Below are 24,114 nucleotides of genomic sequence, written 5' to 3'. Positions count from 1 at the left end.
CACTCTAGTATAATGTGAGATTGGGCACTCTAGTATGTGACGATAGGACACTACAGTATAATGTGAGATAGGGGCACTCCAATATAATGTGAGATAGGGGCACTCTAGTATAATGTGAGATAGGACACTACAGTATAATGTGAGATTGGGCACTCCAGTATAATGTGAGATAGGACACTACACTATAATGTGAGATAGGGGCACTCTAGTATAATGTGAGATTGGGCACTCTAGTATAATGTGAGATAGGACACTACAGTATAATGTGAGATAGGGGCACTCTAGCATAATGTGAGATTGGGCCCTCCAGTATAATGCGAGATAGGGCCCTCCAGTATAATGTGAGATGGGCACTCCAGTATTATGTGAGATAGGGCACTCCAGTATAATGTGAGATAGGGTACTACAGTATAATGTGAGATAGGGCACTCCAGTAAAATGTGAGATAGGGCACGACAGTATAATGGTGAGGTGAAATTGGGTTTAACGTCGTGCTTGAGAATATTTCGCTGATGTGACGACGTGCATGCGTGTGTATGTGTATGTGCGGCTGCTTGTACTAACCCAGACTGAAGCTGGTTTTATAGTGCTAGCCCACTGAGATACCATGCCACAGTGAAGCATGACTCAGACACATTATACTGACTCCGAGCCGACCAGTCCTTGTTGTACCTGTTAATACCGAGCGCCAGGCAGGAACCAACAAGAACCGTATTTTAACGTCTTTTGGTATGATGCGGTCGGGGATTGAACCCGCGACCTTCAGTTCTCCGGGCGGACGCTGTAACCACTACACCACGGAGGCGGTCACAACCGCGATTTGAAATATATTTATATGATTGAGGAATAGATCCTGGTTAGACTTCATCTTTAGCAACCCATTCTTGCCGTAAGAGGCGACTCTTACGCTGACTTGGTTGATGCATGACGTCGTTTCCCGGTTCGTAGATCGACGCTCACAATGTCCTGGATTGTCTGGTCCCGACTCGACTATTTACAGACAGAAGCCATCATATAGCTTGAATATTGCTGAGTGTGGCACCGAACAGCACAGAGACAAGCAGACACACTCACGAGGTCTCCAATAATACCAACATTATTTCATAGTCATGTTTTATTGCCATCATCTCAGACTAGTGGGCCCTCGCCTCACAGATGTAGTTGTATCCCCTGTTGGCGCCATAGGACGCCCAGGCCCAGTTAGTGAAGCCAGAGTTCTGCTGGGGATTCAACATGGCGATGGTGTAGCTGTAGGACTTGTAGCGGGGCTGAGAGGGACCCCAGTTGGTGAACGTGACGGGCCGGTAGTCGGGCCAGGTCCAGGAGGAGGTGGCAGTCACATAGTACCCACCGATCCAGTAGACTGATACCTTCGTCTCTGGGAACAAACAGTACAGTCGGTTATAAGATGTGATGGTGGTGTTCGAAGATCAGATATGTGTCAGATACATGTACTTGTGTTCATAGATCACACGTGATCAGTGTGCTTAGATCAGAAGCGTGTAAGTGTTCTTAGATCAGACATGTGTCAGTGTGCTTAGATCAGACGCGTGTCAATGTACCTAGATCAGACACCTGTCAGTGTGCTCACATCAGACGCGTGTCAGTGTTCTTACATCAGACGCGTGTCAGTGTTCTTAGATCAGACACCTGTCAGTATGCTTAGATCACACGTGATCAGTGTGCTTAGACCAGACGCGTGTCAGTGTACCTAGATCAGACACCTGTCAGTGTGCTCACATCAGACGCGTGTCAGTGTTCTTAGATCAGACACCTGTCAGTATGCTTAGATCACACGTGATCAGTGTGCTTAGACCAGACGCGTGTCAGTGTACCTAGATCAGACACCTGTCAGTGTGCTCACATCAGACGCGTGTCAGTGTTCATAAATCAGACGCAAGTCAGTGTTCTTAGATCAGACACCTGTCAGTGTGCTTAGATCAGACGCATGTCAGTGTGCTTAGATCAGACGCGTGTCAGTGTGCTTAGATCAACCGCGCGTCAGTGTTCTCAGATCAGACGCGCGTCAGTGTGCTTAGATCAGAAGCGTGTCTGTGTTCTTATATCAGACGCGTGTCAGTGTTCATAAATCAGACGCGAATCAGTGTGCTTAGATCAGACGCGTGTAAGTGTGCTTAGATCAGAAGCGTGTCAGTGTTCTTACATCAGACGCATGTCAGTGTTCTGAGATAAGACGCGCGTCAGTGTTCTTAGATCAGACGCGTGTCAGTGTTCTTACATCAGATGCGTGTCATTGTGCTTAGATCAGACGCATGTCAGTGTGCTTAGATCAGACGCGTGTCAGTGTGCTTAGATCAGACGCGCGTCAGTGTGCTTAGATCAGAAGCGTGTCATTGTGCTTAGATCAGACGCATGTCAGTGTGCTTAGATCAGACGCGTGTCAGTGTGCTTAGATCAGACGCGCGTCAGTGTGCTTAGATCAGAAGCGTGTCTGTGTTCTTAGATCAGACGCGTGTCAGTGTTCTTACATCAGATGCGTGTCATTGTGCTTAGATCAGACGCATGTCAGTATGCTTAGATCAGACGCATGTCAGTGTGCTTAGATCAGACGCGTGTCAGTGTTCTTAGATCAGACACCTGTCAGTGTGCTTAGATCAGACACGTGTCAGTGTTCTTAGATCAGACACGTGTCAGTGTTCTTAGATCAGACACCTGTCAGTGTGCTTAGATCAGACACGTGTCAGTGTGCTTAGATCAGACACGTGTCAGTGTTCTTAGATCAGACACCTGTCAGTGTGCTTAGATCAGACATGTGTCAGTGTGCTTAGATCAGACACGTGTCAGTGTACCTAGATCAGACACCTGTCAGTGTACTCACATCAGACGCATGTCAGTGTTCTTAGATCAGACACCTGTCAGTGTGCTTAGATCAGACACGTGATCAGTGTGCTTAGACCAGACGCGTGTCAGTGTACCTAGATCAGACACCTGTCAGTGTGCTCACATCAGACGCGTGTCAGTGTTCATAAATCAGACGCGAGTCAGTGTTCTTAGATCAGACACCTGTCAGTGTGCTTAGATCAGACGCATGTCAGTGTGCTTAGATCAGACGCGTGTCAGTGTGCTTAGATCAGACGCGCGTCAGTGTTCTCAGATCAGACGCGCGTCAGTGTGCTTAGATCAGAAGCGTGTCTGTGTTCTTATATCAGACGCGTGTCAGTGTTCATAAATCAGACGCGAATCAGTGTGCTTAGATCAGACGCGTGTCAGTGTGCTTAGATCAGACAACTGTCAGTGTTCTTACATCAGACGCGTGTCAGTGTTCTTATATCAGACACCTGTCTGTGTTCATAAATCAGACGCGTGTCAGTGTTCATAAATCAGACGCGTGTCAGTGTGCTTAGATCAGACACGTGTCAGTGTGCTTAGATCAGACACGTGTCAGTGTTCTTAGATCAGACGCGTGTCAGTGTTCTTAGATCAGACGCGTGTCAGTGTGCTTAGATCAGACACCTGTCAGTGTGCTTAGATCAGACACCTGTCAGTGTGCTTAGATCAGACATGTGTCAGTGTGCTTAGATCAGACACGTGTCAGTGTACCTAGATCAGACACCTGTCAGTGTGCTCACATCAGACGCATGTCAGTGTTCTTAGATCAGACACCTGTCAGTGTGCTTAGATCAGACACGTGATCAGTGTGCTTAGACCAGACGCGTGTCAGTGTACCTGGATCAGACACCTGTCAGTGTGCTCACATCAGACGCGTGTCAGTGTTCATAAATCAGACGCGAGTCAGTGTTCTTAGATCAGACACCTGTCAGTGTGCTTAGATCAGACGCATGTCAGTGTGCTTAGATCAGACGCGTGTCAGTGTGCTTAGATCAGACGCGCGTCAGTGTTCTCAGATCAGACGCGCGTCAGTGTGCTTAGATCAGAAGCGTGTCTGTGTTCTTATATCAGACGCGTGTCAGTGTTCATAAATCAGACGCGAATCAATTATTAGCTTAGATCAGACGCGTGTCAGTGTGCTTAGATCAGACAACTGTCAGTGTTCTTACATCAGACGCGTGTCAGTGTTCTTATATCAGACACCTGTCTGTGTTCATAAATCAGACGCGTGTCAGTGTTCATAAATCAGACGCGTGTCAGTGTGCTTAGATCAGACACGTGTCCGTGTGCTTAGATCAGACACGTGTCAGTGTTCTTAGATCAGACGCGTGTCAGTGTTCTTAGATCAGACGCGTGTCAGTGTGCTTAGATCAGACACCTGTCAGTGTGCTTAGATCAGACACCTGTCAGTGTGCTTAGATCAGACACCTGTCAGTGTGCTTAGATCAGACACGTGTCAGTGTTCTTAGATCAGACAGCTGTCAGTGTTCTTAGATCAGACACCTGTCAGTGTTCTTATATCAGACACGTGTCAGTGTTCTTACATCAGATGCGTGTCATTGTGCTTACATCAGACGCATGTCAGTGTGCTTAGATCAGACGCGTGTCAGTGTGCTTAGATCAGACGCGCGTCAGTGTTCTCAGATCAGACGCGCGTCAGTGTGCTTAGATCAGAAGCGTGTCAGTGTTCTTATATCAGACGCGTGTCAGTGTGCTTAGATCAGACACCTGTCAGTGTGCTTAGATCAGACACGTGTCAGTGTTCTTAGATCAGACAGCTGTCAGTGTTCTTAGATCAGACACGTGTCAGTGTTCTTTGATCAGACAGCTGTCAGTGTTCTTAGATCAGACACCTGTCAGTGTTCTTATATCAGACACGTGTCAGTGTTCTTACATCAGATGCGTGTCATTGTGCTTAGATCAGACGCATGTCAGTGTGCTTAGATCAGACGCGCGTCAGTGTTCTCAGATCAGACGCGCGTCAGTGTGCTTAGATCAGAAGCGTGTCAGTGTTCTTATATCAGACGCGTGTCAGTGTTCATAAATCAGACGCGTGTCAGTGTTCTTAGATCAGAAGCGTGTCTGTGTTCTTAGATCAGATGCGTGTCATTGTGCTTAGATCAGACGCATGTCAGTGTGCTTAGATCAGACACGTGTCAGTGTTCTTAGATCAGACGCATGGCAGTGTGCTTAGATCAGACGCGTGTCAGTGTGCTTAGATCAGACACCCGTCAGTGTGCTTAGATCAGACACGTGTCATTGTGCTTAGAATCAGACACGTGTCCAGTGTTCTTAGATCAGACACGTGTCAGTGTGCTTAGATCAGACGCGTGTCAGTATTAGCTTAGATCAGACACCTGTCCGTATTAGCTTAGATCAGACACGTGTCAGTGTACCTAGATCAGACACCTGTCAGTGTGCTCACATCAGACGCATGTCAGTGTTCTTATATCAGACACGTGTCAGTGTTCTTACATCAGATGCGTGTCATTGTGCTTAGATCAGACGCATGTCAGGTGCTACGCTAGATCAGACGCGTGTCAGTGTGTCTTAGATCAGACGCGCGTCAGTGTTCTCAGATCAGACGCGCGTCAATGTGTTTAGATCAGAAGCGTGTCAGTGTTCTTATATCAGACGCGTGTCAGTGTTCATAAATCAGACGCGTGTCCAGTGTTCTTAGATCAGAAGCGTGTCTGTGTTCTTAGATCAGATGCGTGTCATTGTGCTTAGATCAGACGCATGTCAGTGTGTAGATCAGACACGCGTCAGTGTTCTTAGATCAGACGCATGGCAGTGTGCTTAGATCAGACGCGTGTCAGTGTGCTTAGATCAGACACCTGTCAGTGTGCTTAGATCAGACACGTGTCATTGTGCTTAGATCAGACACGTGTCAGTGTTCTTAGATCAGACACGTGTCAGTGTGCTTAGATCAGACGCGTGTCAGTGTGCTTAGATCAGACACCTGTCCGTGTGCTTAGATCAGACACGTGTCAGTGTACCTAGATCAGACACCTGTCAGTGTGCTCACATCAGACGCATGTCAGTGTTCTTAGATCAGACACGTGTCAGTGTGCTTAGATCAGACACGTGTCAGTGTTCTTAGATCAGACACGTGTCCGTGTGCTTAGATCAGACACGTGTCAATGTGCTTAGATCAGACACGTGTCAGTGTTCTTAGATCAGACACCTGTCAGTGTGCTTAGATCAGACACGTGTCAGTGTGCTTAGATCAGACACGTGTCAGTGTTCTTTGATCAGACAGCTGTCAGTGTTCTTAGATCAGACACCTGTCAGTGTTCTTATATCAGACACGTGTCAGTGTTCTTACATCAGATGCGTGTCATTGTGCTTAGATCAGACGCATGTCAGTGTGCTTAGATCAGACGCGTGTCAGTGTGCTTAGATCAGACGCGCGTCAGTGTTCTCAGATCAGACGCGCGTCAGTGTGCTTAGATCAGAAGCGTGTCAGTGTTCTTATATCAGACGCGTGTCAGTGTTCATAAATCAGACGCGTGTCAGTGTTCTTAGATCAGAAGCGTGTCTGTGTTCTTAGATCAGATGCGTGTCATTGTGCTTAGATCAGACGCATGTCAGTGTGCTTAGATCAGACACGTGTCAGTGTTCTTAGATCAGACGCATGGCAGTGTGCTTAGATCAGACGCGTGTCAGTGTGCTTAGATCAGACACCTGTCAGTGTGCTTAGATCAGACACGTGTCATTGTGCTTAGATCAGACACGTGTCAGTGTTCTTAGATCAGACACGTGTCAGTGTGCTTAGATCAGACGCGTGTCAGTGTGCTTAGATCAGACACCTGTCCGTGTGCTTAGATCAGACACGTGTCAGTGTACCTAGATCAGACACCTGTCAGTGTTCTTAGATCAGACACCTGTCAGTGTTCTTATATCAGACACGTGTCAGTGTTCTTACATCAGATGCGTGTCATTGTGCTTAGATCAGACGCATGTCAGTGTGCTTAGATCAGACGCGTGTCAGTGTGCTTAGATCAGACGCGCGTCAGTGTTCTCAGATCAGACGCGCGTCAGTGTGCTTAGATCAGAAGCGTGTCAGTGTTCTTATATCAGACGCGTGTCAGTGTTCATAAATCAGACGCGTGTCAGTGTTCTTAGATCAGAAGCGTGTCTGTGTTCTTAGATCAGATGCGTGTCATTGTGCTTAGATCAGACGCATGTCAGTGTGCTTAGATCAGACACGTGTCAGTGTTCTTAGATCAGACGCATGGCAGTGTGCTTAGATCAGACGCGTGTCAGTGTGCTTAGATCAGACACCTGTCAGTGTGCTTAGATCAGACACGTGTCATTGTGCTTAGATCAGACACGTGTCAGTGTTCTTAGATCAGACACGTGTCAGTGTTCTTAGATCAGACGCGTGTCAGTGTGCTTAGATCAGACACCTGTCCGTGTGCTTAGATCAGACACGTGTCAGTGTACCTAGATCAGACACCTGTCAGTGTGCTCACATCAGACGCATGTCAGTGTTCTTAGATCAGACACGTGTCAGTGTGCTTAGATCAGACACGTGTCAGTGTTCTTAGATCAGACACGTGTCCGTGTGCTTAGATCAGACACGTGTCAGTGTGCTTAGATCAGACACGTGTCAGTGTTCTTAGATCAGACACCTGTCAGTGTGCTTAGATCAGACACGTGTCAGTGTGCTTAGATCAGACACGTGTCAGTGTGCTTAGATCAGACACGTGTCAGTGTGCTTTGATCAGACACGTGTCAGTGTGCTTAGATCAGACAGCTGTCAGTGTTCTTAGATCAGACACCTGTCAGTGTTCTTATATCAGACACGTGTCAGTGTGCTTAGATCAGAAGCGTGTCAGTGTTCTTAGATCACACACCTGTCAGTGGTCTTAGTTCAGACGCGTGTCAGTGTTCTTATGTCAGAAGCGTGTCAGTGTTCAAACAAGTGTTGTGTTAACAATGTCCCCAGAACAGATCTAACAGTTCTCTTTGTTCAATCACGTCTTGTGTTTAACATTATTCCTGGATCAGATATGCATTATGTTATCCAAATTCCATCAAAACGGCAGTCAAAGCATATATATATATACTCACTTAAGGTGGTAATAAGTAGTTTACTTAGGACGTCATTTTCTGCCTGTGTTTCCACGGAAACAAGGTCCGCCCCTAATCCTCTACACGCTGTCAACGCAGAATTCCAGGCCTTGGTGTCGTTGGAGAAGTAGTAGCAGGAGTTACCTCCCTTATAGAAGTTCTGCGGACATCCTGCCAAAAACAGAAAATTCTTCAACGCATGAACACAAGCGCAGAGGCGCTGTTGTCAGAGAAGATTATGCCTATGACGCGGTGGTGTGTTGTAGTAGTTGCTCTATATGCGTCACTTTTGTTTGTTTCTTTGTTGTTTTACGCCGCACTGAGCTATATTCCAACTATATGGCGGCGGTGTGTAAATAATTTGGTCTGGACCAGAAAATCCAGTGTTCAACAGCATGAGCATCGATATACGCAAACGGGATACGATGACACGCATCAACCAAGTCAGCGTGCATGACCACCCGATCCCCTTAGTTGTCTCTTATGGCAAACATGAGTTTGAAGCTGAAGACCAATTCTTACCCGGGTCTTCACGGGTTTAACCAGAAGTAAATCGCCAGTTGCTGCATGTTTGAATTACTCACCTTCTAACATTGCAAGCATTCATATGACACAAACGTGTTTGAAGTATTTACCGAGGTATATATCAACTTGTTTTTTTAGGAGTACTCAGTATGGCAAGATACTGCCTGTCCATCCTCGATCATCCAGTGTTTATCTGGTTGACGCCCATTAGTCATACGCCCATTTCTCATACGGTCACTAGTCGAACGGACCGGAATAATTCAAACAACAAGCGTCCTGCTCCCTACGATACAACAGAATCGTCCGCTTTTCAAACAGAATTCAATTATATCTACTCGGTATACCGATTGTTTTGAATATGTTCTTAGAAAAGCGTGGTAGGAATATGATTCCATTTCCGATTCGAATTAATTTATTATGCAGATTTAAGGAAATGTTTAATTACACTTTGAGTTTTACTCATGTTGTAGATTGTTCGAGAATAGCTACACACATGTATATAATGACCTAAGATGGGAGAAGCGTCACTTATTCGTCATTATGGCAGGTTTACTTGAAGTAGGGTATGGCGAGGCACACGACAGGTTTTGTTTCAAGGTCATCTTCACAACAAAAACTCAAGAAAGGAATACTGTATTCACTGGCTGCAGTGGCAGAGTGACAACCAATGGCAACTACGTCAGCAACAGCACTGCACACAACCACGGACCTTAGGATCAAGACGCAGTGAAGTACATCAGCTTGAGGGGAGAGTACCCAAGTTCGACGACGCCATGTTCCCATCGTCCTTCCCCATCGCCCTGTGGAATCACCCCCGCAATCTTGGACCCCGAGCAAACAACAATCTGGAGGAGTTCCATTACCGAATGAACAAGACCCTGCCTCACAACCACCCCAACATCTTCAGGTTCATGGAGCTGATCTCCATCCATGATTATCTGCCTTGAAATTCCTGATAAATACTTCGGATTCATTCGGAATTCCTCACTATATCGTCTTTCAGAAAGTGACGTCATCATCACCATCTCTCTCATGAGAGAACTCGCACAAAAGAACTTCCCTTCGTGAGTGTAAATTGAATTGACATATATTTCCAGTCTCGCAATATGAACACATTGTTTAGTACTTGTGAGTTCTTTCAAATCAAAACACTTTTCAATAAATTTACGTGGGTTCTGTTTTTAAATGATCCCCAAACTCCAGTATATACTTTCTTTCCTACGTCAGTTTAGTTCGGTCCAGGGTAAATAGGAACGTAGATGTATTACCCTGAATGATCGAAGATGCACTTCTGCCTACTCACCTGTTCCAGCTGTTGGCGGGATAGATGAGGCTGATCCGATTTGATTAAAGGCGGAGAGGCACAACTGATTGTTACAGCCATTCGTCTCACAGCAGTCCATACACGCCTGGGGGTCGGGCTCTGTCTGGTTGCTGGGTAGCACGCACGCCTGAAGGCAGATGGAACATGGCATAAATCCGGGTTCGACTCTGTCTTTGTTGAAGGTGGACATACGGCAATTGGCAGGTGATACATGGATGTGTGGGTGACTCTGTTTTTACGGCGCTGTTAGCAATATTCCAGCTAGGGCTGGGCAATATTACCGGTAAACCGGTATATACCGGCACAGTATCTCGCGATACGATTATCGCAATATGGTTCAGATTCTGCAAATATATTGGGTCATCCAGAGTTAGCTCCCTTTGAATTATCTGCCCTTGCCATCCAGGGCAACAAACTGTGCTCTAAAAGTGCCAAAATATACTTTTATTTCAGTTGGTTTCATGCAACATTTCACAAGTGGAAGTGTCTTTATAAAATGCTCCAAAAGTGCCAAATATTCTACCAAATGCTTTAAGTTTTTTGGGTTTGAATGATTTAATATGTGACGTTTTGGAGGAATTAAATGACCTCAAATGCACCAATCTTTTGAGAAAAGCACGAGTTATGAATGGCAACTTTTTGTTGTCAAGGTTCAAGCATACACTCCGAAACGTCGTGTTATTCACAATAAAGAAGTTGACATCCATAAATCTTGATTTTGTTAAGCGTTCCACTTCTAAATGCCAAATTGACAAATCTTTTATTTGGACCTATTAGTAGAGCCTCTGGCTCTGAGAGACCATTTCACATTATTTTGTTATTTTTGTTTGTTTCATAATGGGACGTATGTCATCAGGCCAAAGTCATACATTTTGTAGGACTGTATAATGACATTCTAGTCAAGGATCTTAGTTACTGGAGGTCACATGAGATTTAAAGCTCAGGTAGTTCCCCTTTGTTTATAGTTCATATTAACGCATGTTTGTGTTCGAGTTGAATCTGAATTAATTACTGACATACCGTAACAATAATTACATGCTGCATTGGAGTGCACACTCACCAAGAAAATCATGTTATACTATTACCTTTATCATTATGTTCGCAAAACGTTGCAATACAATGTCGCAATAAGACATTAACCGTAACCGTGATGAGCGAGGCTGATCATCGTCTGGCTCGAACAAATAAGGCCTAGCGACACTAAGCGATTTCGACAGAAGCGTCTATGAAAACAAGTTGTAACTCGGAAACTAGGCAAAGCAGGAGACAAAATTAAATGACAGTAGATTGTGCGAACATATAGCTTTCATTTTTCATTTTCACCTTACTGCCCCATAAATGGACAGATGTGGTGGTGATTGGTGTACTGGGGTTTGGTGCTACTGATTGGTCTGCTGGTCCGGGTGTGCTAGAGGCCTGTCTAGCAGCATAGGGAGGTCGGAGAATGGAATGTCTCGGGATGAGGGTATTAATTGTGGGTGTTTGGTAACGTGAGAAGTTCCTAACCTGCTGAAACTCACAGCCAAGATTGAACTTCACCTGCCCTGTGGAGTCAACGAACGACCGCGTGAAGCATACCTGGAACAAGATAACTCACAGTGAACACCAGTTACACCGGTAACATGGGGAACATAATCACATCTGTAACACAGGTGCAAGCTGTGACCACCTCACACATCACACCTAAAACATAATTTTGCATCAGTAACACAGGTAAAAACCTTGATCACTTCACATCATAACTGTCAAGCATCCTTTACACCTGTGACAAATTCACACCTGTAAATCAGGTAAAACCTGTGATCTCTTGCACACAGCACACCTGTGTCATAATCACTTATGCATCACAGGTAAGGAAAACAAAGTTCTATGGATACATTTCTTTATTGCAATGAGTGCGACGTTTTTGTTGTAGGTACTAACACCGTTATCAAGCAAGTGTGTTATAACGGTGTTAGTACCTACACCGAAACACTTCCTTGATAAGGGTGTTAGTACCTACACCGAAACGTCGCACTCATTGCAATAAAGAAGTTGACTATCCATAGAACCTGTTTTTCCTTCATCGTTACAAGTTCTAAATGTCTCTCAAAGAAACAAGTAAACGCTGTGATCTACTAAATATCTGTCATCTCACTCACCTCATCCTGTCCACACATTGACCAATGGTCGCACAGTCGGGGGTCGCCTACAGCATGACAGTCAAGGCAGCGGAGATCTGCAGTTACAAAACACAACTGGCTTAGTCACTTCATTGTACACTAACTGTTGTTTATGTCGGCGTCACTACCTGTCCACTAATTAACTGCTGCTTTTGGTTGGGTTCACTTAACACGTGTTTTGTTGGCATCACTCCATGTGTAATAACTGCTGTTGGTCAGATTCACCACCTGTTTACTAACCGTTGTTCAGCTTCACTACCTGTCTACTAACTGTTGTTCAGCTTCACTACCTGTCTACTAACTGTTGTTCAGCTTCACTACCTGTCTACTAACTGTTGTTGGTCAGCTTCACTACCTGTCTACTAACTGTTGTTCAGCTTCACCACCTGTCTACTAACTGTTGTTGGTCAGCTTCACTACCTGTCTACTAACTGTTGTTCAGCTTCACCACCTGTCTACTAACTGTTGTTGGTCAGCTTCACCACCTGTCTACTAACTGTTGTTGGTCAGATTCACCACCTGTTTACTAACCGTTGTTCAGCTTCACTACCTGTCTACTAACTGTTGTTCAGCTTCACTACCTGTCTACTAACTGTTGTTATTCAGCTTCACTACCTGTCTACTAACTGTTATTGGTCAGCTTCACCACTTGCCTACTTACTGTTGTTCAGCTTCACTACCTGTCTACTAACTGTTGTTGTTCAGCTTCACCACCTGTCTATTAACTGTTGTTGTTCAGCTTCACTACCTGTCTACTAACTGTTGTTGGTCAGCTTCACGACTCGTCTACTAACTGTTGTTGGTCAGCTTCACCACCTGTCTACTAACTGTTGTTGGTCAGCTTCACTACCTGTCTACTAACTAGTGTTGTTCAGTTTCACTGCCTGTCTACTAACTGTTATTGGTCAGGTTCACTACCTGTCTACTAACTGTTGTTGGTCAGCTTCACTACCTGTCTACTAACTGTTGTTGTTCAGCTTCACAACCTGTCTACTAACTGTTGTTGGCCAGCTTCACTGCCTGTCTACTAACTGTTGTTGGTCAGCTTCACTACCTGTCTACTAACTGATGTTGTTCAGCTTCACCACCTGTCTACTAACTGTTGTTGGCCAGCTTCACTACCTGTCTACTAACTGTTGTTGGTCAGCTTCACCACCTGTCTACTAACTGTTGTTGTTCAGCTTCACCACCTGTCTATTAACTGTTGTTGTTCAGCTTCACTACCTGTCTACTAACTGTTGTTGGTCAGCTTCACGACTTGTCTACTAACTGTTGTTGGTCAGCTTTACTACCTGTCTACTAACTGTTATTGGTCAGCTTCACCACCTGTCTACTAACTGTTGTTGGTCAGCTTCACTACCTGTCTACTAACTAGTGTTGGCCAGCTTCACTGCCTGTCTACTAACTGTTATTGGTCAGGTTCACTACCTGTCTACTAACTGTTGTTGGTCAGCTTCACTACCTGTCTACTAACTGTTGTTGTTCAGCTTCACCACCTGTCTACTAACTGTTGGTGGTCAGCTTCACCAATGTCTACTAACTGTTGATGTTCAGCTTCACCACTTGTCTACTAACTGTTGTTGGCCAGCTTCACTACCTGTCTACTAACTGTTGTTGGTCAGCTTCACCACCTGTCTACTAACTGTTGTTGGCCAGCTTCACCACCTGTCTACTAACTCTTGTTGGTCAGCTTCACTACCTGTCTACTAACTGTTGTTGGTCATCTTCACCACCTGTCTACTAACTGTTGTTCAGCTTCACTACCTGTCTACTAACTGTTGTTGTTCAGCTTCACTACCTATCCTTTTCGATTCCTCATATGGGTACAATGCGTGAAGCCCATATCTGCTGTGATATTGCTTGAATATTCGTAAAAGTGACGTAAAACTATCCTCACTCACTCACTTACCGTGATTGTTTGTTACCGCCGGCGCTGTCACTGCACCGCAGAGGGCGCTGTTGCAGTCGTCGGTGTTGCAGCACTCGAAGCAGGTATGCGTGTCCCTCTTTCCCAAAAGCGCAGCGATGCGCCTGTATATGTCACACCTCTGGGGACAGAATCGGAGACATGGTTTATGTCTGAATCCAGGAAATATGAGGAAAGCAACAACAGTTATGTAAAAAACCATTTCCATTGAAGGAGAACCCACAAGGATCAGGGTTAGAACTGCCTTCATCAAACCATTCTTGTCGTTAAGGGCGATTGACGGGATCGGGTGGTCAGGTCCGCTAACTAGGTTGACACATGTCATCGTATCCAAACTGTGTAGATCGATGCTCATGATGTTGATCACTGGATTGTCTGGTCCAGTCTCAATTATTTACAGACCGCCGCCATATAACTGGAATAGTGCGGTGTTAAACATCTATTGAAAGAGACCTAAGTCGCAGGAAGAGCCTGTGTGTAGATGCAGAGAATGTCCCACTCACCGACTTGAGCTCGCAACCCATGTGGTAGCCCCGGATCATGTTTCTGTTGTAGTACTCCCTGGTATAGCACTCCTAGAACACAGATAGAACAAACATGGTACAACGCTCCTAAAACACAGATAGAAGAAACATGGTATAGCACTCCTAGAACACAGATAGAACAAACATGGTAAAGCTCTCCGAGAACACAGATAGAACATACATGGTATAGCGCTCCTAGAACACAGATAGAACACACAGGGTATAGCACTCCTAGAACACAGATAGAACAAACATGGTATAGCACTCCTAGAACACAGATAGAAGAAACATGGTATAGAACTCCTAGAACACAGATACACAAAAAATCATGGTATAGCACTCCTAGAACACAGATAGAACGCACATGGTATAGCACTCCTAGAACACCGATAGAACATACATGGTATAACACTCCTAGAACACCGATAGAACAAACATGGTATAACACTCCTAGAACACAGATAGAACACAGAAACATGGTATAGCACTCCTAAAACACAGATAGAACAAACATGGTATAGCACTCCTAGAACACATATAGAACACACATGGTATAGCACTCCTAGAACACAGATAGAACAAACATGGTATAGCACTCCTAGAACACAGATAGAACATACATGGTATAGCACTCCTAGAACACAGATAGAACAAACATGGTATAGCACTCCTAGAACACAGATAGAACATACATGGTATAGCACTCCTAGAACACAAATAGAACACACATGGCATAGGATTCCTAGAACACCGATAGAACACAAATGGTATAGCACTCCTAGAACACAGATAGAACACACATGGTATAGCACTCCTAGAACACAGATAGAACAAACATGGTATAGCACTCCTAGAACACAGATAGAACAAACATGGTATAGCACTCCTAGAACACAGATAGAACAAACATGGTATAGCACTCCTAGAACACAGATAGAACAAACATGGTATAGCACTCCTAGAACACAGATAGAACAAACATGGTATAGCACTCCTAGAACACAGATAGAACATACATGGTATAGCACTCCTAGAACACAGATAGAACAAACATGGTATAGCACTCCTAGAACACAGTTAGAACGAACATGGTATAGCACTCCTAGAACACAGATAGAACAAACATGGTATATCACTTCTAGAACACAGATAGAACACACATGGTATAGCACTCCTAGAACACAGATAGAACACACATGGTATAGCACTCCTAGAACACAGATAGAACACACATGGTATAGAACTCCTAGAACACAGATAGAACACACATGGTATAGAACTCCTAGAACACAGATAGAACACAACTATGGTATAGCACTCCTAGAACACAGATAGAACAAATATGGTATAACACTCCTAGAACACATATAGAACACACATGGTATAGTGCTCCTAAAACACAGATAGAAGAAACATGGTATAGCACTCCTAGAACACATATAGAACAAACATGGTATAGCACTCCTAGAACACAGAGAGAACTAACATGGTATAGCACTCCTAGAACACAGATAGAACAAACATGGTATAGTGCTCCTAAAACACATATAGAACACACATGGTATAGCACTCCTAGAACACAGAGAGAACTAACATGGTATAGCACTCCTAGAACACAGATAGAACATACATGGTAAAGCGCTCCTAGAACACAGATAGAACAAACATGGTAAAGCGCTCCTAGAACACAGATAGAACACACATGGTATAGCACTCCTAGAACACCGATTGAACACACATGTATCAAATTGTGAACACAGAATGATAGAACAAACATGGATCAAATGTTGAACAAAGATAGATCACAGGTAGATGATGACCAAACGTAGAATGTAGGTGGAATGTACAACACAAGTGAACTACATGTACAACACAAGTGGAATACAAGTACACCACAGGTACATCACAGTTGGAACACAGATAGGACCAAGTTAGAACAAAGATATACCGCATGACGGTTTCAACTAAAGATATAATATTCTCTATAGATCACAGGTAGAAAGCCGGCAATTAACAGGTAGATTAGAGCTATAAACACGTAGAAAATAAAATACCAGGCAGAAAACATACAGAACAAATGTAGACAAAAGGTAATGTACAGGTACAACACAGGTATTTTGCGTCATAAGAATTACTAAATTTAGTGATGTAGTTGTTTATATACCATGTGTTTACTAATCTCTCGTGACACTTTAGACAGACGTTACTGTAGCAATTCATTCAAATTATATTGATATTTTAGTAATAGTAAGTCTCTTATTTTAATAAACTTACTTCTTCCTCTCCGCAAGAAACCCACATGCTGCATTCAGAGGGCGAGGCCACTTCATGGCACTCGAGACATCGTATACCGTTATACTCCGGCGCTAGGTGAGATATATGTATATACATGACTGCGTACAGTTATACTCCGGCTCTAGGCGAGATACATGTATATACATGGCTGCGTACAGTTATATTCCGGCTCTAGGCGAGATACATGTACATGCATGAATGACATGACATGTAAAGACTTCGGAGGGGCTGAAGACCAATATTTAATTCTTATCCGGACCATCACAGTTCCTTTGCTATACATGAGATGCCGCTTTTGGACAGATTTTAGGAATCAATGTGAAGATAAGAGGTAATCACGCTCATGACGTTTGGGATGGTACATGTCCAGAATTATCAACAAACACACTCGCATGATAACTCTACATAACCTATAGTCTGTTATGCTACGGTTAACACTGGATTTTATTCACTTACTGGTGGTGGCATTACTGTGTACGTCGATGACTCCCTGGACAAACAGCAGCAGCTACAATAAGCATCATACATCTTCTCATCTGCTTCAAATACAATAGGGGCGGTGGGGTAGCCTAGTGGTTAAGGCGTTCGCTCGTCACGCCGAAGACCCGGGTTCGATTCCCCACATGGGTACAATGTGTTAAGCCCATTTCTGGTGTCCCCCCGCCGTGATATTGCTGGATTATTGCTAAAAGCGGCGTAAAACCAAACTCACTCACTCACTCACTCAAATACAATACTCCAAATACAACCATTGACACCAAACAAGGTTGAAGTTATTCACAGGGTAAGAGTCATTCTCAAACTTCGTGCATATTTTATTTAGGCAAAAGTTGTAAATTTTGTTTTCTTGTTTTACCTTGAAATGTTGTTGATTACGTTCATAGTATTCTGAATATACAACACATAATTTATGCAAGCTTAACGACATTTCATTTTCATTTTAATGTACATTTATATTACAACATCTAGTTTTACAATATAACATGGCTAATGAGTTTTGAAATTTTATATCTATTGCTTAAATTCATTTCTGATTAACAAATATATACGTAATATGTAGCAAAACAAACAAAATGAGAATATGATTTATATTATGCTTACTTGAAACTCAACAACCTAACATACTTGCACTACAAATTCCAGACATAAACAGATAAATCAATTTTAATTAAATAAGGGAAATGATAATGTTATGGCATGGACATTGGCATTAATTGTTAAGGTAGTCGCCAGTTTTATATGTTCACTTTAAAAGATAATTTAATGAAAATTTGTCAGTCAGATATTTCAGAATGTCAGAAGAAAATGTCATAAGCAAAATATGTCCCTGTCATGTAAAAAAACAGGTAAAGACTGCAAGTTACGGCAGTGACATTGTGTCGGTATATAATGTCACTACCGTAACGGCCCTATCACAGCCGTGTACATCTTTGTCACAGCCGTTACACTATCCTGTCCTTACCGTAACAGAAGTCATACTTATGTGCTTATTGATTATATTTATTTGATACAAGTGTTTATGTTAAATATGATTCCAAAACATTTGATATATTTAAATTGAAAATTTAGACACAAACAACATTAAACTAGCTATAGAAAAATGCCACTGTCGTCACAAAATCTGTCCTTACTGTAACAAAACCCATGATAACGACAGTGACCGTAACGGTAGTGACAGCCACTAACAATATCAGTTTAAAAACAATAACTGGTCCCCAAAGTTCACTGAGCACATGGTGTCAAATGATTCTCCTCCCAAGGTACTTGGCGTTGTCTGGCTTCACACAATTATTTGTTTCAGAGGTAGCCACAGTAACGGTTATGGCATGCAAAAATCTCAGATATCATTTTGTACACAACTTTTTTTGCGACAAAATTCAGAAAATGATTTTTTTTGTGTCAGTGTTTGACAGCCATGTTTCCTCACTGCCATTGCTTGAAAACATGAAGTAGAATAATATTAGAAGACAGTAAAGGGAGCAATCATTATTGCAATTTATTTGGAATGTTACGGTAGTGACATAAAACCTTGTGACAAAGTTTGACCTTTTTTACAAAATGTTTTCCACAAACAAGGCCACACCACGCCAAGCATGTAGCCTGTAACATCATTAGTTATGATATGTTAAAAATATTCTTTTGAAAAACATGCAAAAAAAAATCAAATTGCACATCGGCCACTGGAGTTGTGACACATGAAAATTGACTAAAATTGTGTGGTTTGGGGGGTTTAAAATAAATATAAAAATATTTGTTTCCCAATTTTGTTACTGTAAAGTGTAGAATAAACTTAGATAAATTGGTTACCAAAAACATTTATTGATTTTGACTCAAGTTTGTCGGTTACAAACATATAACATAAATATGCACGAATTTTGAGAATGACTCATAACATTGACAAACTAAGTACAACTAAAGTTACTTCAAATACAACAATTGACAACCAAATACAATTGAAGGTACCCAAATACAACAATTGACAACCAAATACAATTGAAGGTACCCAAATACAACCATTGACAACCAAATACAATTGAAGGTACCCAAATACAACAATTGACAACTAAATACAATTGAAGGTACCCAAATACAACAACAATTGACAACCAAATACAATTGAAGGTACCCAAATACAACCATTGACAACCAAATTGAATACAATTGAAGGTACCCAAATACAACAATTGACAACCAAATACAATTGAAGGTACCCAAATACAACAATTGACAACCAAATACAATTGAAGGTACCCAAATACAACAATTGACAACCAAATACAATTGAAGGTACCCAAATACAACAATTGACAACCAAATACAATTGAAGGTACCCAAATACAACCATTGACAACCAAATACAATTGAAGGTACCCAAATACAACAATTGACAACCAAATACAATTGAAGGTACCCAAATACAACAATTGACAACCAAATACAATTGAAGGTACCCAAATACAACAATTGACAACCAAATACAATTGAAGGTACCCAAATACAACCATTGACAACCAAATATAAATGAAGGTACCAAAATACAACCACGCATTGACAACCAAATATACAAGGAGTGAGTGAGTTAAAATTTAGCGCCACATCGGCAATATTTCAGCTATATCGTGACGAGAACAATTTCATTATGCATGTTTTGAAAAAAATAAAAATCTAGAACGTAAAAACCTGTCATCGAAGGACAGTAACAATACTATAGTATCACAGCTCTTAATTTAAAACTAGCATGTGAAACTAAAACATTTTAATCCAAGAAGACAATACAATATAAAACTCGGGCTATAGATCGCCAACAACTGAAGGTAGATCACCATACTAGGGACCATGGGGACTTACAGTGCCTTGCTACCTGCATGGACCCTAGTTGGATTTACACCATCCCCTCAGCCGATGGCGATTGTAAGAAAATTTAGCCGAATTTTAAAAGAGCAAAAATACTACGTTTTAAAATTTGGTAAGCTTAAATTTAACTTTAAATGTTTTGGGACTTACATATCCTCTCAGGAGGACAATTATTTTCCAATACTGCAACTCCCTTTGAGGATACAGCCACTAACAATCTCAGTTACTAATCTAAACTACTTCTAATAAAATATGTATCTATTTGCAAACCATGTATCAAAATTTATCTAGTAATTCTATTTCTTTTAAAAACTAAATAATTAAATGATAGTTAACATTAAAAAGATCCTTCACTGTTTTGACATTGAAATATTTATCCCTTGTGATGTACCAAAATACAACCATTGACACCCAAATACAATTGAAGATACCCAAATACAACCATTGACAACCAAATTGTCTATGACAACGTTTGAAAACACCTTTACGGTCGAGGGAATGATCAGTCTGTATCAGTTCTGATCCGAGTATGTTTGTGCGCCAACCAGAAGTTTCACTATGACACACGGAAATCATGACTTCGGCAGCATTCATTTTGTCGTTGATTATACGGCTTCCTGTCTACAGTACTGTAACCTAATAACCTTAAACCCTACAAGACTAATTCGAAACATTTATTAAATAAAAATAACAAGTTAATCTGCAGATACATATGATGAAAGAAGTGTTTCTATTGATTTAATATGCATTTACGGTAATCCAGGATTAGCGAAATCATGGTCAGTTCAATACTACGGGCGGAACAATACAATTGCAGGATTAGAAAATGTGTTACGATCGAATCTTATTTTCATGTTCATTGTTCGACACATTACCCCGATAGGGAAATAAAAGCGGTGACCAAGCATATATTTAATTCTAATGACGCAATAGCATTTTACCACGTTCAACCTGAAATATCGGGTTGAGTTAATCAATACATCTCCGTGAGGTTTCGTGTCAGTATTTCCAATTTTCAATGATACAGTGAGATACAGTGTGATACAACTATCATTAAATGTTTGAACTTACCACGACAGTGAGTGTTGTAAACATGCCGACACCTATCACAGACTTGTCAACAATATAATCTAGGCCAGAACTACAACAAACGTTTCACTTCCCAATATATATAGGTGTCCCCACCCAACACGCTGTAGTAGATGGGACCAGAATACTTACATACAAACTCATTTAGCCTCCGTATGTGTGAGTGAGTTTAGTGTTACGCCGCACTCAGCAATATTCCAGCCATCGTGTCTTGACCAGACAATCCAGTGATCAACAGCATGAACATCGATCTACACAATTGGGATACGATGACATGTGCCAAACAAGTCAGCGGGCCTGACCACCCGATCCCGTCAGTCGCCTTTTACGACAAGCATGGGTTAGTGAAGATCAATATTCTAAGCCGGATCTTCACGGGTGCCTCCGTATAATATGGAGTCAGCATTCGCATTCATTCGTATTCATACGTATTCAGTACGACCCTGTATTATCTTGAGCCAGTATATGTCTATACGTATTCATCATGAATCCGTATTATATTGAGCCAGTATATGTCTATACGTTTTCATCATGAATCCGTATTATCTTGAGCCAGTATATGTCTATACGTATTTACTATGAAGTATTCATACGTATTCATTTGACCCTGTACTGTATGTGGAGCTGGCGTATGTACATACGTACTGATTATGTCTCTATACGATATGACAAGCAAACCTACATACATATTCATTAGAAGTGTCACAATCATATTTCCATGCGTACATGGTACCGTGATATGTCACTCCGAGATCTTGAATATATTTCCCTCTCTCTGGACGAGAACCAAACTATTATTTAGCGTTCTGTATCAGTCAGTATCTTATCTCCAGGGTGAGGTTACACGGGACAGCCCTGTGTGCCGGACACACAGATAGACTTCCACCAGTCATTATCCCACAACCTTCCTTGACGAGGTCAGACAATGTATTCGTAAGGCGCGGCAATTCGCAATACAGAGTAGCGTCCCTTGGACACTGTAAATAGCTTAAGTTGTTGCTTCTAATTAAATAATTATAGGTTTGTCAACGCCAAACCTGCAGCGCACTGGGCTTTCTTCCAACATTACACTTATACTCCAAAAATGAGCGGGATACATGAGGATACAAAAAAAAAAGGATCAAATATTGTAAGAAATAAGTAGTACTTGTAAGATAATGAACACCGGGGGCACACTTATACCGGTAGTGAAGTATAATAGAAGATCTTAGGACTCCCAAAAGATGTTGAAGGACATAGTGGTCAGACGGGAAATTGAGTTTACTCTGCATCAGTATTTCGTAACACCGCCACGACCAGTCAAAAATTCACTCAATAGACAAAGCATACTGTGTGTGGATGTCTTTATGGCAAATGACGGACTGCATTTCACTCCTCTTGTAGCGCCCTGCCAAGTTCAGATCAAATGAAAATGTATTCCTTAGTCGACAAACAACATGCATTTAATACTAGTACAGACTAGATAATTTATCTTCACGAGTGTTCTTTTGGTATCGAAACAGACAAGTGTTAATATTATCTTGTACAATTCTGAATCATTTATTTTCAAGTGAAGAGCAAAAGAAACTAATATTATAATATAAAAACATGAACTATATTGGCGCCCTTAAAGAATATGTTGTTCTAACATATGTTATAATTTGATTTTAATAAACAAAAAAATGCACAGCACACAGTTGTGTTTCTTAGACATAGTGTATTTGAAATTCTGTAAATGTGCTGTCTGGGGCACAATTTTACATTTTAACATGGGCGTGGTCACAGGGATGAATAGTCATTGTTCAATCAAGTCTTCATTAAACCAGTTAATATTAACACTCAATTACCCAGCCACGGATTACGGTTTACTGAACCCGTGAAGATCCGGGTTAGAATTGGTCCTCAGTAATCAATGCTCGTCGTGAAAGGCGACTAGCGGGATCGGGTGGTCACTCTCGCTGACTTGGTTGACTGACTGACTGACTGAGTTTGGTTTTACACCACTTTAAGCAATATCCCAGCAACATCACGGCGGGGGACACCAGAAATGGGCTTCACACATTGTACCCATGTCGGGACTCGAACCCGGGTCTTCGGCGTGACGAGCCAACGCTTTAACCACTAGGCTACCCCCACCGCCCCGACTTGGTTGACACATGCCATCGTATCCCTACTGCGTAGAAAGATTATCATGATGTTGATGACTGGATTGTCTTATTCAGACTCGATTATTTACCGACTGCCGCCATATAGCTTGAATATTGCTCAGTGTGGCATTTTACAACAAACAAACAAACAAACAAACAAAACGATCAAAGGTCAACTCGAATTCGGAGTTGGTGTGAGAGGCGAAATACCATTATGACGTCATAGTTAGACCACGCAAAATATTCAATGACGTCACAGCTATAAATGACGACATCGCTATGCACGTAATATGGCACGGTTTCACAAAGCTATCGTAGCGCTACGACTGTCGTAAGTCTCTAAATATTACAGTATAGGAGGTACGACAGTCGAAGCGCTCCCGATAGCGTTTTGTGAAACAGGACTCCAGATATCCTGATATTGAGCTCTTCCTGTCAGGCAGAACCACCGCCAGGAGTCGCTGTGATCTCTTTCTCCGTATCCTCCTTCTCCCTGTTGCCATGTTTCAGCATCTTGGTGAACTCGGTGTAGTTGAACTTGCCGTCGGTGATGGGTGCATCCGAGAACAGCTCATCCACCATCTCATCCGTCCATCTTTCCCCCATCGTTGTCAAGTCGCTGCGCAGGTCATCTTCGAGGATAAAACCTAGGGGACATAACTCAGCTGAACAACCATTGGATATTATTATATTGTTAATTTGTAGCGGCGTTAAAAGCATTAACAGCGGGGAGGGAGGTTGCGGAGGATGCGGCGGCGGTAATTTGCCTGACGGAAAAACTCGATATCGAGGGATATCTGGTCTGTTTCACCAAAGACTGGCGGCTGCGTTGATAGGCGCGCTCTGCTACTGTGATATA

At 42.4% G+C, this 24,114-nt stretch overlaps 1 protein-coding gene across 1 annotated transcript; it reads right to left on the bottom strand.

Annotated features, from left to right (window-relative positions):
• Positions 1-1,099: 1,099 nt before the first annotated feature.
• On the bottom strand, positions 1,100-21,165 carry LOC124275203 (C-type mannose receptor 2-like). The gene is made up of 10 exons (XM_046710691.1): positions 21,112-21,165; positions 17,143-17,194; positions 16,666-16,757; positions 14,371-14,442; positions 13,850-13,988; positions 11,920-11,996; positions 11,285-11,356; positions 9,758-9,905; positions 7,930-8,100; positions 1,100-1,378 (listed from the first exon to the last, which is right to left on the bottom strand). Exons 1-10 carry the CDS (start codon positions 21,133-21,135, stop codon positions 1,134-1,136), a joined length of 1,092 nt encoding a protein of 363 aa, XP_046566647.1. The 5' UTR covers positions 21,136-21,165; the 3' UTR covers positions 1,100-1,133.
• Between the last annotated feature and the right edge of the window lie 2,949 nt (positions 21,166-24,114).

Source organism: Haliotis rubra, unplaced genomic scaffold (genome assembly GCF_003918875.1).
Source record: "Haliotis rubra isolate DU_JTF1 unplaced genomic scaffold, ASM391887v1 Scf1995, whole genome shotgun sequence".
Taxonomy (NCBI): domain Eukaryota; kingdom Metazoa; phylum Mollusca; class Gastropoda; order Lepetellida; family Haliotidae; genus Haliotis; species Haliotis rubra.
Note: the sequence above shows the minus strand (reverse complement) of the source record. Positions and strands in the feature narration are given on the sequence as shown.